At 42.6% G+C, this 17,926-nt stretch overlaps 1 protein-coding gene across 1 annotated transcript; it reads right to left on the reverse strand.

Moving 5' to 3' along the window:
- Window positions 1–765: 765 nt before the first annotated feature.
- On the reverse strand, window positions 766–6,174 carry Rpl24 (ribosomal protein L24). The gene is made up of 6 exons (NM_022515.2): window positions 6,088–6,174; window positions 5,904–5,979; window positions 5,361–5,471; window positions 2,568–2,704; window positions 2,040–2,103; window positions 766–890 (listed from the first exon to the last, which is right to left on the reverse strand). The coding sequence occupies exons 1-6, from the start codon at window positions 6,090–6,092 to the stop codon at window positions 810–812; spliced, it is 474 nt and encodes a 157-aa protein (NP_071960.1). The 5' UTR covers window positions 6,093–6,174; the 3' UTR covers window positions 766–809.
- Window positions 6,175–17,926: the final 11,752 nt, after the last annotated feature.

A 17,926-nucleotide genomic window follows, 5' to 3' on the forward strand; every position in this document is an offset into this window, starting at 1 on the left:
GGCCAGTGACAGACCCTGTCTCAACAGTGGTCTTCACTGAAGCTCTTTATGGAGGAAAGTATTGAACGGTTCTAAACTGCTAATGATAAGATAGTAATCATAGAAGGCAAATTCAATATAAAGTGGTTCTATCACTCAGTATTTTTAAAAAAAAATATTTTTATCTTGATTAGGTTGTAATTCTTTTTTTAAAGATTTATTATATATACTGTAGCTGTCTTCAGATATACCAGAAGAGGGCATCAGATCTCTTTATAGATTCATTCAGTATTCTTAACAATTTAGATAAAACAAAAATACTGCAACAAAGACTTAAGCTTAGCAACAGAAAAGTAGTCTAACACCTGCCATATGCACTCAGCTGTGTTTGATCCCTAGCACTGAACCCCTAAATTTTCAGGAGTGATGAGTTAAGCAGTTTCATGGAACCAAGGCTAGCCTTGTACTCTTCTCATGTCTCCCAAGTGCTAGGATCCTATCTATATTCAAAACATAGCTCACAACCACATCATTTTGTTTCCCATCTCTTCAACTAAGGTTGCATTAGGAGGCACTATAGCTGACAGATGTCCTGGAACCACTTTGCCTCTGCCTTCTGAATGCTAGAATTAAGTGAGTGTGATGCATACACGTGAGGAATGAACATTTTTACCTGGAGATTGGACCTAGGAACTCAGGCAAGCTAAGCACACAGCCTGTGGCTAAAATGCCCCACCCTGAATAAGGGTACATGCTTTTGTTCAGAGAAAAAAAAATCAACCAGCACCACCTAGAGACAAATCTTTATTTTTAAACTCTCATCTACTAAATTAGCGTTTCCCACCAACTCTGGGAGCAGAGACCTTCACAGGCTTCACAATCTTTTGTTTAGGGGCTGCCTTTGTGGGAGCCTGTAAAAAAATAACATCACATTATTCAATGGAACTACTGCTTTGCCCTTACTGTTCGCATTCTTTAATACCTTAGTGTCTTAACTTCATTATCAATTTCAAAGTACCTCCTTTTTAAAATTCACTTCCACCATATAACAGATACTGTTGTAGATTGGACAGTAAGGCACAATGAACAAAGTTTGGGGTTTCTGAAGGATACCCAGGCTAGCTTTGACCCTGTGTCAGGGCTGGGACTGGAGGCCCACACTGCTTGGTGCAGCCATTCAAGAATGGTGTATTTTTATTTTGGGCACGGCACACCACAGCACACTGTAGAGATCATAGACAGCTTGTTGGAGTCAGCGCTCCTCCTGCCACGTGGTTCTCAAAGACTAAGCTCACGATCGCAGGCTTTGCAACAGGTGCCTTTCTTTACCTGCTGCGCCAGCTGGATGGCCCAGAACTTTTTTTTTTATTAATTTTTATTACACTTGCAGGTTCAGGGCTAGAGTGCTACAGGTGTTCTTTCCTTTCACCTTATAGTCCTCAGGACCAAACTAGGGCCAGTACAAACTGCCTTTCTAGCAGTCATTGCCCACCTAAAAATGAAAAACTGAAATTAACTCTCTAGCTTTAAAGAAAAGTTTTTTGAAACCAGGTGTCTGAGTCGCCCTGGCTGGCTTCCCAGAGATCTGCCTTCCTCAGCCTCCCGATGCTCGTATGAGTCACCACACCACCTAGCTCTGGCTTTAAATTCTTTACTAGAAAAAGCTGGGTAAACTCAGTGTTGTAACCTTACTCAGTATAAATTACTTCAAAACAAAACTTAAAACCACAAACGCCAAGCCGAGCATAGGGAAGCAGTCAAAATCCTAGCTAGGCAGCAGGGTTGTTCTTAAGCCTAGCTGACAGCTCCAAACCACGGAGTTACAGTAACAGCTCATCCCAGAAACCCACTCACCCAAAACAAAGAGGCAAAGATGGCTTTCCTTTTCTAACACATCTAAAATTAAAGCTCACTAGAAACCAGAGGTACAACCATCCTATCTAGAAATTAAGCTACAACCATTCCCAATAGAAACTTGAACCTGCACTTTGCTAAGTAACTCTTGCCTGAAGGATAAAATTTCCTATTTTAAAAAACCCAAGAAGATCCCCAATAGTTACCTTGGCAGCAGCCATTGCTGTCTTCTTTGATGCCTGCTTAGCCTTTTTTGCTTCCTTGGCAGCCCTGTAGTCATATAATGAACAGTAAGCAAGGTGCTTTACTCTTTAAGAACACAACTTATTAGTATAAAGCTAGTTTTTGATAAGTAGGATCATCATCATAATTCTCCCTATCTGTAAATAAAATCCAAAATCCAGAGACAGGAACAATAGCACATGACCACAATTATATAGGTGGTGAGGCTGTGGCAGTTAGACCACAAATCCAAGGCCAACCAGGGCTTCATTGGGAGAGCTTGGCAAAGAACCCCACAAAACACAGACCCAAGGAGCTGCCAGTAAATTCCATCATTCAAATCAGCTAACATTATTAAGTTACAGTAACTACTGAAGTTTAACAAACTACTTAAGAGTATACTCTTGTACTATGCTTCTAACAACCAACAATCCCAGGAGACCAAGTCTCTGTAGCTACAAAAGCCAGCTAAAGTCAGAGCCATAGCTGAACAGCAGCAGAACAGTCCTTACCTGATAGCCTGTTCTCGCTGAGCTTTCCTAACTTCTGGTTTCTGATTCCTCTTGGCCATTATATCAGCCAGAGAAGCGCCTGTGATGGCCCGCTGGAACTTGACTGCACGGCGGGTTCTTTTCTTTTGAATTTCTTCCTAGAAAGCAAAGGCTATGATTTATTAACCTTACTCAATGAAGTAAAAATTAGTCAAAGAACTCTACTGAGGAGGCGTTCTGGAACTCTGTAGACCAGGCCTGTCTCTGCTGCCCCCAAGTGCTGGGATCAGAGGTGTGCATGCACCACCATGCCCAGCGCCTTGGCTCTTAAATTTCATACTCAAGTTAATTCAGGCCAATTATATGAAATAAAAATTGCTTTCCAGATTATGAACTAAAAGTTTTATACTTGTATCACAAATAATGACCATTTTTACTACTGAAAAGGGAAAAAAATAACCTTGTTGGATGGTACTTAAAATAAAAATAATTTTAGAGGCAAGACTGATCTTATTAATTAAGAATATTGGTTGCTCTTGCAGAGGACCCCAGGTTCTGCCCCAGCACCCAGAGGGTAGGACACAACTCTAGTACCAAAGGATATGATACTGTTTCTGACCTCTGCAGGTACTAAGCACATACATGGAGCACTTACAAGCATGCAGACAAATATTCACACACAAAAAATAAATCCAAAAGCAAAACATTGTCTTAGGAAGACTGCTTATAGACTTAAGAAATCTACTTATGGGCTGGAGAGATGGCTCAGCGGTTAAGAGCACTGACTGTTCTTCCAGAGGTCCTGAGTTCAAATCCCAGCAACCACATGGTGGCTCACAACCATCTGTAACAGAATCTGATGCCCTCTTCTGGTGTGTCTGAAGACAGCTACAGTGTACTTATATGTAATAAATAAATCTTTAAAAAAACAAAAAGAAAAGAAATCTACTTATGAAACAGGCTTAGGCCGAGAACATTTATGACAAGAAAACTACCAAGCTTTAGTTTAGTATCCAGGAGTCTGAAGTTTGCTGTCTATTCTAATTCTATATTGGAAACCTATACTATAGTTATGAGAAACAAGTTCCTACAATGTACCTCTAAGTCCAAGAACAATTAAATAATCTTGTATGCAAAATTACCCTTACACGAAATAAGGGTGTTATTCGCATTGAAAAGAAAAATTTACTAAGATTGTCTTACAGTAAAAAAAAAAAGACAAAACTTGTTTCCAAATTCTTCATACAATTAACTCTCCATTCCTCTCTCCTTATATTTCAGTCTTTATCAATCTATTTTAGGCACCTCATAAAAGTGAAACTCTGTAGTTGTCCCTCTTCTAGCTCAATGGTTCAAAACCTTTGGCTGGCTCACCCGTTTGGGTAAAGACCATTTCACAGGGCTTTCCTAACACTATCAAATAGTCATTGGGTTAAAATAGCAGTTCTTAACCTGCTTTGGGACCCCTTCACTGGGGCCACATAGCTAATCTTATATTTACACTACAATTCATAACAATAGCAAAACTAGTTATGAAGTAGCAATGGAATCTCTTTATGGTTTGGGGTTAACCACAATATGAGGAACTATATTAAAGAGTCACAGCGTTAGGAAGGCTGAGAACCATAGCTCTAACCCATTTCTTTGGTCTAAGAGTTTCTTTAAGCTGGCTGTTTTTCACCCTTTAAAGGCGGAAAATATCCCAATGCATATATTTACAGCGGAATATTCCTAACAAAAACTTGTGCCTTTGAGGAACTATTGCCACAAACTGAAAATTCTACATTTGGCTTCAAGGGGTTGCTGTCAAATACTGGGTGTGGGAATATTGGTTTTTTTTTTTTTTCCCTTAAAAATTACTTTCAGGGTGGGAGAGAAATGGAGCTGCTTCTTAGACTTGGGTCCTGTCGCCAAAATACCATATATACACATATGCAAGTATTTTCAGGAACCCTAAAGCCGAGAGCTTTCAACCAATTGTAACCACCTTTTTTGGAGATGGGGTTATTTATTTTGTAGCCTTGGTTGGCCTCAAAGTCATTCTCCTGCCTCAGCATTCCAAGACCAAATTAGTTTGAGTACCTGCTTTCAACAGAGAATAGAATTGCCAGATGTAACAATTCAAAAAGTTTTTTAAGTTTGTCAACCTGATCTACAGAGTAACCCTACCTCAAAAATCAAAACAATTAACATTTTGAGTCAATCAAAAAGTTTAAAACAGCCATATCATTCTACTCTAAGATTTGTTTCTCTACATCCTCACCAACACCTGTAAGATCCCTCCCCCAACCCCCGTTATGAATCCAAAAGGATCTATTAAAACATAATCACTATTTCTTTACACTGACTCAGTACTAGTGTTCTGATTTGGAAAACAAAGTCTTATTTAGCCTAGGCTGACTTTGAACTACTGATCCTTCTGCTTTGACCTCCCAAACACTGGAATTACAGTGGGCCACTATGCCCACTTAATACATTTCACATCTGGTACCACTTATTTACTAATACCCAGCTAGGATCTACTTAATAAGGCTCACACAGGCAAGCCTCCTAACTACCACCACCTCTACTCAGAGTAACACCTAACTTCCTAAGGGCCTCTTCAAACCCAAATGGTTTACAGGGGAATCCTTTCAAATTTCAACACACAGCTCTGAAACCCATGGTACACAAGGCAACACTAACAGGTTCTGTTACTTTGTCTGATAGTCTAGTTTTAAGACCACATTGCATAGTATTGTTTAACCAAACTTTAACATAGCAGAATCTGACAGTGTTATTTTAAAAGAAGCTAGCTAGGTGTATCCCACTTACCGACTGTCCTTTCTTGTGTTTTCTTCTGTAGAGGACAGTCCAGTTAATTTGCCGAGGGTTCCTTTTGGAAAGGAATGCGGACTCACATTTGGCATTAAGAAACTGGAAAACCTGCAGTTAACAAATTCATATTCATTAGTCACTCCTTTTACACAAAGCAGAGGCTTAGATTGAAGTCCTTATACAGTTATAGTCTACTTCTCTCATCTCAATATGTAAATATATAAAGGAAGCAAGATGTCTCTGTGAGTCTCTCTGGGTGGCATCAATGTTTCCTCTTTTCTCAGGAGCAGACAAATCTTCGCTGGTGTGTCGCCAAGGGTCGGGTGGCTCCAGAAATCTGGAGGCTCAGACTCCAAAAGACCTAAAGCCCATTTCCCTTTCCCATAGCTATCAGTTACACAGAGGACTCATTTTCAGCCTGGTTCACACACCACCCAAATTCACTAAAGTTTCCCATCCCACATGCGGTCCCCAGGCCTTCGCGAGACACCAGACCGTCCTTTCACTCCCAGCGTCCCGAGCGGCCCAGCCGGCCTTTACCTTCCCATCGGTCCTGGCGTAGCGCCGCCCGTGTCCCGGGTAGATCTTGTACCCACTAAAACTGCACAGCTCGACCCTGTAAGGAAAAGCCGAAGCTCGTTAGGATCTGCACTGCAAAAGGGAGCCATCCCCGGGTGCTCTGCCTCAGGATGGAGGCGGATTGGGATATCGGGCGCCCGCTTACTTCATGGTGACAGATGTCGGCCTGCCGGGGGAAAGATGGCGAAGAGAAAGAAAGAATCATGGGAAAACACCTTATAGGGTAGAGAATCTCCTCCCTAAATTCCCTTCCTGGGCCCGGGCGCCCAGTGATGATGTCACATCCGAGAGCCCAGTCTCAGTTTCCTAGCAACAGCTTTCTTTCTAAATTATTGGCGGGGAATGGGTTTGAGATATTCATTTAAAGTCTAAGTCGGTTCTTGGCTTGGTTTCTGTCATTTTATTTTCCCCAGGCTAGTGTTCTAGAATTTAAAACCAGCATTTCTCAGGGAATTATGAACAAAAGACAGGGTGCTCTACGTGTCTTACGAAGCCGCAGACGACTTCATTTCGCAGGTAAAACCTGAAGGTCACATTTTGGATTTGGCCTTGGATTATTCCTTGAAACAAAATTAAATCATAGCGGCCGACAGCATGGCCCAGAGATAGCCCAGAGTGCTACGCAAAACCCTGAATTAAATCACCTCCAAAAAAAAAAAAAAGTCCGCCACTGAGGGGTAAGCTTTTAATCCCAGTTCTCTGGGAGGCAACCGCAGTTTGCACAGTAAGAGAGTGCCAAGGGTACATAGTAACACCCTGTATCGAAAACTAAAAATAATTAGTCTCTTGTTCAAATAGATAGCCACACTTGTAATACCATCACTCAGGAACTAAGGAAGGACTTCCACAAGTTTGAGACCAGCCTTTGTTACAGTGTAAGACCCTGTCTCAAAAACCTGAAGTTACAGGTTATAAAGCTGAACAGGTTACGAGTACATACAACTATGGAAGAGGACCAGAGTTCAGCCACCTGTAACTTAAACTAGCTGCCTGACCCGGAACGCGTGAGTACTAACATGCACATACACAAAAGTATTTTTTTAAAAAAAAGCTGTTAGCCAGCTGACAGAGGCACGCCTTTAATCCCAGCACAGTCAGGCGGGTTGCTAGGAGTTTGAGGCCAGCCTGGCCTACAGGGGAGTTGCAAAACAGCCAAGGCTACATACAGAGAGAGACCTTGTCTCTAAAAACCAAAAATAAAAAAATAAAAAAAGGAAAAGCTATTTTATGGGGCTGGAGAGATGTCTCAGCAGTTAGGAGCACTGGCTGCTCTTCCAAAGGACCCCACTTCAATACTCAGTACCCAGACGGAAACTCAATAATTAACTCCAGTTCCAGGAGATCTGGCACCTTCACAGAGACATACATGCAGGCAAAACACCAATTAATGTAAAAATAAATAAATCTTGAAAAAGAAAAGCTATTTTAGGGCCTGGAAAGATGGCTCAGCTTGTAAGAGCACTTGTTGAATTCGCAGACGACTGGCATTAGACAAAGTCCAGCATGCACATGGCAGCTCACAACCATCTTTATTTCCAGTTCCAGGGAACCAGCTCAGTCTTCTGACCTCCAGTGGGAATACAGTGGTACATGGTGCACATATGAACAGCCAGCCAAAACATTCAGACACAAAGTCAGATGAAAAATTAAACAAAACCACTTTTAATTAAAAAGCTATTTTTAAAGAACGTCTGGATATTTAGCGGACAGAGACTGTCCAGATCCCAGAGTTTGAGGACAGCCTGGTCTACTGAGCAAGTTTCTAGAATTGCCAGGGTTATGTGTAGCCTGTCTCAACAAAACAAAACAACAAAAAACTGGAAATGCAGTCCCCATAGAGAAGCTCAGGTGAGGACAGATGGGAACTTGGGATAGGACATTCTCAGTGTGTGAAAGATATACGACAGGAGCCAGTTGTTTAGTTTTGTGGAAGGCTGCCAACTCTGTTCTAAATTACTGCTTACTAAAACAAATACAGTGATTAATAGTTTCTATTTTTATAAGCAACTCAAAGTGTTCTGTATTTGAGAAATGGCTGAGCAATTCTAAGAAAGCTGTTAGTTATGCAAGATGGTACCTTTCGGTTTTTTAATCATGAGAATAAGGATCAAGTCCATCCTTTGCTACATAGTTTGAGGCCAGGCTAGGAAGCATGAGGCTCTTCCTCAAAATTTAAAAGATGGGGACTGGAAAGATAGCTCAGAGGTTGAGAGCACTGACTGCTCTTCCAGAGGTCCCGAGTTCAATTCCCAGCAACCACATGGTGACTCACAACCATCTGTAATGAGGTCCAATGCCCTCTTCTGGTGTGTCTGAAGACAGCTACAGTGTACTCAGATAAATAACAATAAATAAATCTTTTAAAAAAAAGAATTCAAGGGGCTGGGGATTTAGCTCAGTGGTAGAGCGCTAACCTAGGAAGCGCAAGGCCCTGGGTTCGGTCCCCAGCTTCGAAAAAAAGAACCAAAAAAAAAAAAAAAAAAGAATTCAAGGGGCTGGGGATTTAGCTCAGTGGTAGAGCGCTTACCTAGGAAGCGCAAGGCCCTGGGTTCGGTCCCCAGCTCCGAAAAAAAAAAAGAACCAAAAAAAAAAAAAAAGAATTCAAAACAATTGAAAGGCAGAAGACAGGGAGATGGGTCAGTGGGTACAAAGCGCTCGCTATGAAAACAGGTGGACCTGGTTCAGATGCCTAGCACTCAGTAACAGCCAGGATGGTGGGAGGTACCTGTAAATTCAGCACTGGGGATGCTGACACAGGAGGATCCGAGAGCCTTGTTGGCCAGCCAGTCAAGTCCAGGTTCAGTGAGACATGCTGTGTTCAGGTATTTTTAACCTAGACACTTGAGTGTTTCAACTGAGGTATTTCCCAGATCAGACCGTCCTGTGGACATTCCTAGAGTTACTGTCTTAATTGCTAGTTGATGGAAGAGGGCCCAGTCCATGGTGTGCAGCACTGTTCCATGATTCCTGGGCCAATGGTCCTGAGCTGTCTATGAAAGCTGGCTGAGAGCAGCGGGGAGCAGCATCCTGCACTGTTTCTGTTGTATCTTTGGCTGTGAAGTAAGTTCCTCCATAGGAGGTAGTGCTGTGAGGAATAGCAAGGTAGTGCTGTGAGGAATAGCAAGGTAGTGCTGTGAGGAATAGCAAGGTAGTGCTGTGAGGAATAGCAAGGTAGTGCTGTGAGGAATAGCAAGCAGACCTGCCTCCATGTGAGTGCTGAGTCCTGTTTCTTCCTTCTGTCAGTGATGGACTGTAAGCTGAAATAAACTTCCCTGAGTTGCTTTTGGTTGTTGTATTTGTCATGGCGAAAGAATAAAACTAAAATCCCCTGCCTCAGAAAATAAGGTGTAGCGGGCTGGTGAGATGGTGCTCTTTGCCAAGGCTGACAACCTTTATTGGATTCTGGGGACCCACGAGGTGAAAGGAGAAAACCAACTCCTAGGAACTGCCCTCTGTCCTCCACATGCTTTACACACTTGCTCTGTTTTACCAACAACAAATAAACAAAATGTAAAAAAGGCCGGAGGCAGTAGCCCATTCCTTTAATCCCAGCAGAGACAGGCAGATCTCTGAGAGTTCAAGGCCATCCTGGTCCAGTCCCAGGACAGACAGGGATACATACATACATGCAGAGAAATCAAACAAACGAAAACGTAAAAAGGGTTTTTAAAATTTCATTGGAGCTGTTGTTGAGATGGATCAGCGGGTAAAATGCTTGCCCAACAGGCCTGATGACCCAAGTTCAATCCCCAGAACCTAAAGGTAGAAGGCAAGAAGGCAAAAAACACCTTCACATAGCTGTCCTCTGACCTCCTATGCGTGCTGTGGCACACACACTCTCACACGGGTGCAGAGACACTTCATACCCACGGGAAAATATTTTAATTTTAAAAACACAAAGTGCAGATTCAGAGAGGAAGATTTATCCAAAGAGTTACCTCACACACTCACGTGTGGGTGTGTGCATGAGCGCGCACACCACACTTTTATATCTACTGATTTTAGGAAATAAAGGTAACAAGGACACATGTAAACTGTCTCCACAAGAATGCAACTGGCAGTGTCTAATGTGTAAGAAACAAGACAACAGCTGTCCTCTTGTATTGAAAGGGAGAAAAGATACACACGGGGCTGGCAGCATTCATGATTTGCAAGGCTTGTGTACTGTAGTATGAGACCCTTTCTCCAAGGGGTTGCAAAGGATGCCCTTAGAAGAAATAGATTATATATTAGCTTTCTTCTCAAATTTATTTCTGCACCTTAAACAGCATTTTCTTCATTTGGTTTTTAATGTTATATTTTCTCACACCGAGACAGAGGAACTACAACCTTTACTGATGCCCAGGGGCCTGACGAGTTTGTTCATCCTCACCAGCTGACTCCTGACCTGTCATCTCACTCTTCCAGCTTTGTGATGGTTTCATTTTTATTTTTCAAGACAGGGTTTTTCTGTGTAACACTGACAGCCCTGGAACTCCTTAGTAGACCAGGCTGACCTGCCTCTGCCTCCTAAGTGCTGGGATTAAAGAAGGTGTGAGCCACCATGCTTGGTTATAATCTTCATTGTACTTCATTAAGACTTCAAGGTAAGCCGAGCAAGATGCCCAAAGGAAAGAAGGCCAAGGGGAAGAAGGTGGCCCCGGCCCCCACTGTGGTCAAGAAACAAGAGGTCAAAAAGGTGGTCAATCCTTTGAGAAGAGGCCTAAGAACTTCAGCATTGGGCAGGACATCCAGCCCAAAAGAGATCTCACACGCTTCGTCAAGTGGCCCCGCTATATCAGGCTGCAGTGGCAGCCATCCTCTATAAGCGGCTCAAAGTACCTCCTGCCATCAACCAGTTCCCCCAGGCCCTGGACAGGCAAACAGTGACTCAGCTGCTTAAGCTCGCCCACAAGTACAGGCCAGAGACAAAGCAGGAGAAGAAGCAGAGGCTGCTGGCCCGCGCTGAGAAGAAAGCTGCTGGCAAAGGGGACGTCCCAACTAAGAGACCACCTGTCCTCTGAGCAGGGGTCAATACAGTCACCACCTTGGAGGAGAACAAGAAGGCTCAGCTGGTGGTGATTTCCCATGATGTAGACCCCATTGAGCTGGTGGTTTTCCTGCCTGCCCTTTGTCGAAAGATGGGGGTGCCCTACTGCATCACCAAGGGAAAGGCCAGGCTGGGGCGCCTGGTCCACAGGAAGACGTGCACCACTGTTGTCTTCACACAGGTGAACTCGGAAGACAAGGGTGCTCTGGCTAAGCTGGTGGAAGCTATTAGGACCAATTATAATGACAGATATGACGAGATCTGCTGCCACTGGGGAGGCAACGTCCTGGGTCCTAAGTCTGTGGCTCGCATTGCCAAGCTGGAAAAGGCAAAGGCTAAAGAACTCGCCACTAAACTGGGTTAAATGTACACTTAAGTTTTCTGTACATAAATATAATTACAAAAAAAAAAAAAAAAAGACTTCAAGGTAGCAACAGCAGAGTATTAAACACAACGGGTCTGTCCTTACCCTGGTGCCTTGTGGTACTTCTCTGGTTGTTCTATTTATAGCTGGCTCTGCTTGTAGATTAAAAGAAATTAAAAAGCCTTATCACTAATCAATGACAATGTATAAATCTTATTTAAGCCTCGATTTGAACAAACACAACTGGAAAAAAATCACAGAAAAAAAATCTACTTTTTGGGGGTTGGGGATTTAGCTCAGTGGTAGAGCGCTTGCCTAGGAAGTGCAAGGCCCTGGGTTCGGTACCCAGCCCCGAAAAAAAAAGAAAAAAAAAACCCCCCCCAAAAAAAATCTACTTTTTGAGGCCAGCCTGATCTACAAATTGAGTTCTAGGACAGTCAGGTCTACATAAAGAAACCCTGATTTAAAAACAAAAAACAAAAAACCCCACCCCACCTCCAAAACAAACAAACAAACAAACCCTAAACAGCAACAAAAAAACAACACCAACAACAAAATCAGTAGTGACTGCCAGTTGGGAGCTCGTTGGGAGAGGTGGTAATTTGGTAGGGAAAGCATTTTCTGTTTTAATGGTAATATTCCACATTTCAATGGGGATCTGTGATAATTACAGCTTGTCTAAACTGAGAAATTTTCGTTTAAAATTTGTCTATTTCGCTGTATACAAATTTTACTTCTAAGTGTTATAATGGGTCTCTTAGCATGAACTTCAAAGGTATTGGAGTTGCCTAGCATGCCCAAGACCCCAGCACTGCAAAAATAAAGATAATTAACATTTTTAAAGTTAACTAGATAATTCTGATTACTGATAAATCCAATGCACACTGACCTATTTTAAGAGAGGTGTAGTGGCCTGTTGAAAACGTAACTTACCGATAGATGAGTAGATGCTTGATAAAAACAAGTATAAAGCTATTAATGATGAAATCGTAGTGATAGGTATATAAACGTTTAAAGTTCCTTCACTTTTCATCTCAACTAACTAAATAAAGGGAGCCCTCTCCTGGAAGAATCTGGTATTACATATTCTCAACTAACTCAATAAAGGGAGCCCTCTCCTGGAAGAATCTGATATTACAGATTGGCTCTGAAGGGCAAACATGGGAACATGACTGTTTGCCTGGCATGGCATATGCAGTGCTTGTCTATGATTTTTCACAAACCATCTGCTCCTCCTCATGTGCCCAGCCTGTCCTTTTTGTTTAGAAAGATTTTCTTCTTTCACTGGCTAAAGTCTTATTTCCTCTAGAATAGGGAATGGCAAATGCCTTCTGAGAAAGGCCAAATAGCAAATATTTTCAGCCTGGTGAGCTAAGAGGAAAAATTGAAGATATCACATAGGTGCAAAAATGACAAGAAGAGGAGTTGGGGATTTAGTTCAGTGGTAGAGCGCTTGCTTAGCAAGCGCAAGGCCCTGGGTTCGGTCCCCAGCTCCGAAAAAAACAAAACAAACAAACAAACAAAAAAAAAAGTAAAAAAATGACAAGAAGAAAAAAGTTTACACAACATTCTTTTTTTTTTTTAAGATTTATTTGTATTTATGTGAGTACACTGTAGTTGTCTTCAGACACACCAGAAGAGGGCATCAGATCCCATTACAGATGGTTGTGAGCCACCATGTGGTTGTTGGGAATTGAACTCAGGACCTCTGGAAGAGCAGTCAGTGCTCTAACCACTGAGCCATCTCTCCAACCCACAACATTCTTTTTTTAAAAGATTTATTTATGGGGTTGAGGGTTTGGCTCAGTGGTAGAGCGCTTGCCTAGCAAGCGCAAGGCCCTGGGTTCAGTCCCCAGCTCCGAAAAAAAAAAAAGATTTATTTTTTTTATGTATGTGAGTATGCTTGGTTATAATCTTCATTGTACTTCATGAAACGTCATTGTACTTTCACGAAAAGAGTATATGAGTACTCCATTGCTGTCTTCAGACACACCAGAAGAGGGCATCAGATCTCATTACAGAAGGTCGTGAGCCACCAGGTGGTTGCTGGGATTTGAACTCATGAACTCTGGAAGAGCAGTCGGTGCTCTCAACCAATGAGCCATCTCTCCATCCCCTTACCAACCATTGCAAACACACACACACACACACACACACACACACACACACACACACACACACACACACAAATACACACAAATGTGGTTAAAGATGTAAGGAATTGGGCCGGAGAGATGGCTCATCGGTTAAGAGCACTGACTGCTCTCCCAGAGGTCCTGAGTTCAAATCCCAGCAACCACATGGTGGCTCACAACCATCTGTAATGAGATCTGACGCCCTCTTCTGGTGTCTGAAGACAGCTGCAGTGTACTTATATATAAAATAAATAAATAAATTTAAAAAATTATTTTAAAAAGGATGTAAGGAATTTAAAGCCTAATATTAAGAATTAAATTCTTTTTACATTTCTATCTTTTTTGGAAATAAAGAATAGTGGTTTTTTTAAAAATATTTTAAAGTGTTTTATTGCCTGTCATCAAATTAATTGTACATGTTCCCTTGTCACTTATGATATGTGATTTTACAAAGTTTATCTTTGCAAAGTATCTTTGGGTGTAGACAGACACCACCCAATACTGATAAAAATCTAAGCATTAAGCTGGTGTGTAATTGTTGTACCCGCTGATACAGGAGAGAATGCCAGCACTGGAGGTCAGGTTAAGAGTCCTTTATCTGCTGGAGGTCGACAGCAGGCTTTGACTGGAAAGAACTTCTGGCCCAGAGAAAAGCAGATTGAAGTGGGGTTGATGAAGCTAAAAGGCACAATCACATCATGCCAGGGGCAGGCCGTGGCATAGAAGTTTCAAATGTTCAAGTTCAGAAGTTTCAGTTTGTTTTATGTTATAAAACCCAAGGCTGCCAGTGTGGCTGCATGGGCGTGCTCGCCTCAACAGGATGTGGTGAGCGGGGTCTGGGAAGACGGGTTAGCTGAAACTAGGACAGAATGAAGTCACTATGGCAACTCAGTAGTCTCTTGGAAGTCAGTAACAGACAGACGTGAAGAAACGAGTTGCGAAGAACGTTAGAATCCTATAGGATTTTGTACGACACTAAGATTTACTGTTAATTTGTGGTGTATTGTAATAAAATGGTTCCTTTTTACCTTAGACTTTTTCAGAACTACAGGTTAAATACTTTAAAATGACGTGACATAGAGGCTAGGATTTGCCATAAACAAACGAATAAACCAGAACACACACACACACACACAGACACACACACACACAAAATGCTGTCTTTTACCCTGCACTAGCTCCAGCACCGCAGTGCCCCAAGATATCTGGGAGATATCTTCATCTCAGTCAGCAAAGCCTCTCACACGCTTTGCTCTATCCTATATCACACTGCCGATGGCTTCTCTCTCTACTCATCTAGTTCCCAAGGCAGGCTGCTGTCATGCCAGAAATAAACATCCCAATTCCATAGCGGCCTAGTGTCTCCACCACCACAAACTCTCTTAAACTTAAATTGCCACATGAAAGAACACACAACACAATAACCTCTGATCCGATCGATAAAATATAATTGCCCACCCAAACATACGAAGCCCTGTACACATCCATCCCTTAAGAACATTCTGTAAATGTGCAGAGAGGAATCTTAACATCAGCCTCCATGTTCTCTCCACTACTTCCTCTGCCTTTCCTCCAGTCTCCTCCTCTTCCTAAAACTTTTCTCCCACCCATCCTTCCTTCTCGTCCAATGAGAGGCCTGGTTCTATCTTGTACCTGCCTATACCAGTGTGATGACATCATCCTACAGGTAATGATGGAAACAGCAAGGTTCACCAGAATGGTTTATATTATTCTCTCTAGTTTTGCCTAAGGATAAACATCTCCAACTAGAGGTTAAATGAAAGTTCAAGTGCAGCGTGAAGTTTATTCTAAAGGGCAGACATCTCCTTTGGACTTGCATAGAGGTCTGTAAAACACCACTCTAAGCAGTACGGGTGCCCCCTGAGGTCCCAGAACTCAGGAGATTGAATGCTGACATCAGGCCATCAGGCTATTTCCTGTTTCTAACAGTATTTCTATTGTTGTGATAAAACACCATGACCAAAAAGCAGTGTGGGGAGCAGAGGTATTATTTTGCTTACATTTCCACAAAGGTGTGTACACCATACCATTGACAGGTACTCAGGTTTTCAGTGGGCAACTGCTTCGAGTTCCAAAAAAGGCCTATCGCATAAATACACATTTATTGGAAATAATGGCCAGTACTGGTGGCGCAGGCCAGTAGGATTTGCTGAAGGAGGCAGAGGCAGGAGGATCTGGAGTTTGAGATCAGCCTGGGATACACTTTGGGGTTGGGGATTTAGCTCAGTGGTAGAGCGCTTGCCTAGCAAGCGCAAGGCCTTGGGTTCAGTCCTCAGCTCCAAAAAAAAAAAAAAAAAAAAAAAAAAAAAGAAAGGAAATAATGGAAATTATGGGGATACCTGCGGAAATTAAAACTGACAGTGCTCCGAATATGTATCCAATAAGATGATGCAGTTCTTTACATGCTATAATATAAAGCATGTTACTGGTACACCACACAATTCCACGGGACTAACAATTATAGAAAGAGCTAATCATACCTTAAAAGAGATGCTTATTAAACAAAATGGGAGAGTAACCCTCCCCCCACACCCCCCCCCCCACATACCCTGAAAGGTAAAAGTTTTAAAGTTGCCCCACTAGACACATAGTTAGAGCAGAAGAAACAGGTTAGGCCTCAGAATTGTATGTTCCAAAAAGCTTTTCCTAGGAACTAGTGGACCATAGAGTTAAACAATCTTGAGAAGGAGGAAACAGCTTTCTCCCAGAAGCTAGCTGACCATAAATCTTAGAGAACAATCTTGAGAAGCAGGAAGCACTTTCTCCTAGGAACTAGCGGACCATGAAGCTAAACAATCTGAGAAGTAGGAGACAGCTTCTCCTAGGAAACAGTCTTGGGGGACAGAAAGTTTTTCCTTCTGATTTTTCACCGTTATCCTACACACTTTCCAATGACGCCATCCCTGCCCCCTTGGGTTGTGGTTTCTCCCTTTAAATACCTCATCTCCCAGCCTCTCGGGGTCGAACTCCACTGCCCCTGCGTGGGATACGAGTCTCGACCCCACTGCACTGGTTCCCGTTAATAAACCTTGTGTGATTACAGCAAGGACGGTCTCACGTGAGTTCTTGAGGGGTCGTGTCATCCCGAGACTTGAGTGAGGGTCCGGGGGTCTTTCAACCCCTCCCCCTCAGACAAGCTTTCTTTTTTTTTTTAAAGTATAACTTCAGTTTTATTTTTCCATGGTATTTTTCCTTCTGCCTTCATGAAATCACCTCTTTACATGGGCTTTGGTGGAGGTCGTGGTGCAACGCCAGCAGGTCTGAATCGTGGTGGGGGTGTTTGGTCCTTCCGGGCCTCACGAGATCAATTCATGACGACTTTGCTATGAATGGCACACACAGCTCACGCAGTAGTGCAGCTTGACATAGAGCTTGGGAAGCACGTAAGCGTCAAAGACGCTTGCTTCAGATATGTCCCTGACTGCAGCGGCTTCTACAATGTTCTGAATGGTAAACTTCTTAATGGCTTATCCTTGGGCACGCACCGGGCACAGTTTGTGCAGCGAACTGGCTGCACATGGCCGCGGCCCTTTTTGGCACGACCGTTGTTTCTCCTTTTTTTTTGGTCATATTGGAGCCAAAACTCAAAAGAGCCAGACAAGCTTTCTTAACTCTCAATTTTTTTTACTGTTGGTGAAAAAGGAAGAACAGCAGCTGAGAGACACTGGGCTATGGAATAAACAGGAACGAGGCCAGTCAATGTACTATAAGGATGTGTTGAAATTAGAATGGAACTCTGCAATAGTGTTAAAATGGCAAAATGGTTATATTTATGTGTCTACAGGGAATTGAAAAAAATATATGGTTTGAATGAAACTTGTAAAGATTAGATCTAATCAGGAAAACCTTTTATGAGCTGAGACATGAATGTCTTCACAAAGCAAATAGCCCAGGTGATTCACTTTGGTGGACTGTCTCAGTTACTGATTTTTCCAAAATATGCACGCGAATTGACTTCAAAAGGGCTAGCCCATATAATTGACCACACAGACACTTGATAGACAATACATAGAGTAGACGGACTGTAAGACTCAAAGTGAGTCTTAACCACCAGAAGACTCCTCCCAAGTGAGACAGGAGAATGGAGTTCGATGCAAATGCAAGAGGTTTATTTTTCCAGTGTGTGGGGGTCGACCCTCGTTCAGCCCCTCGTGGTGAATGACTAGAAGGCAACCCCGAATGGCTATAAAGCAGTTTTTATACTTTTTAGGGGTACAGGTTCCACCAGTAAGGTTAGAGTTTAAACTTATTGGCTAAGCATATTGACCTTCGAATCTATTGGCTAGGGAGCATACGACATGCATTTGAACTCTATCTGGGACCAGAGGGTCAGGTGACTATCAGCCAGTACATTCTATGGTTTTTCAAGGAAGTTCCTGCTCCTCCGGAGAACTGTGGGTGGAGAATGGAACTTGACCTAGCCTTAACCCGAGGC

The sequence above is a fragment of the Rattus norvegicus genome, chromosome 11, assembly GCF_036323735.1.
Source record: "Rattus norvegicus strain BN/NHsdMcwi chromosome 11, GRCr8, whole genome shotgun sequence".
In the NCBI taxonomy this organism is placed as follows: Eukaryota; Metazoa; Chordata; class Mammalia; order Rodentia; family Muridae; genus Rattus; species Rattus norvegicus.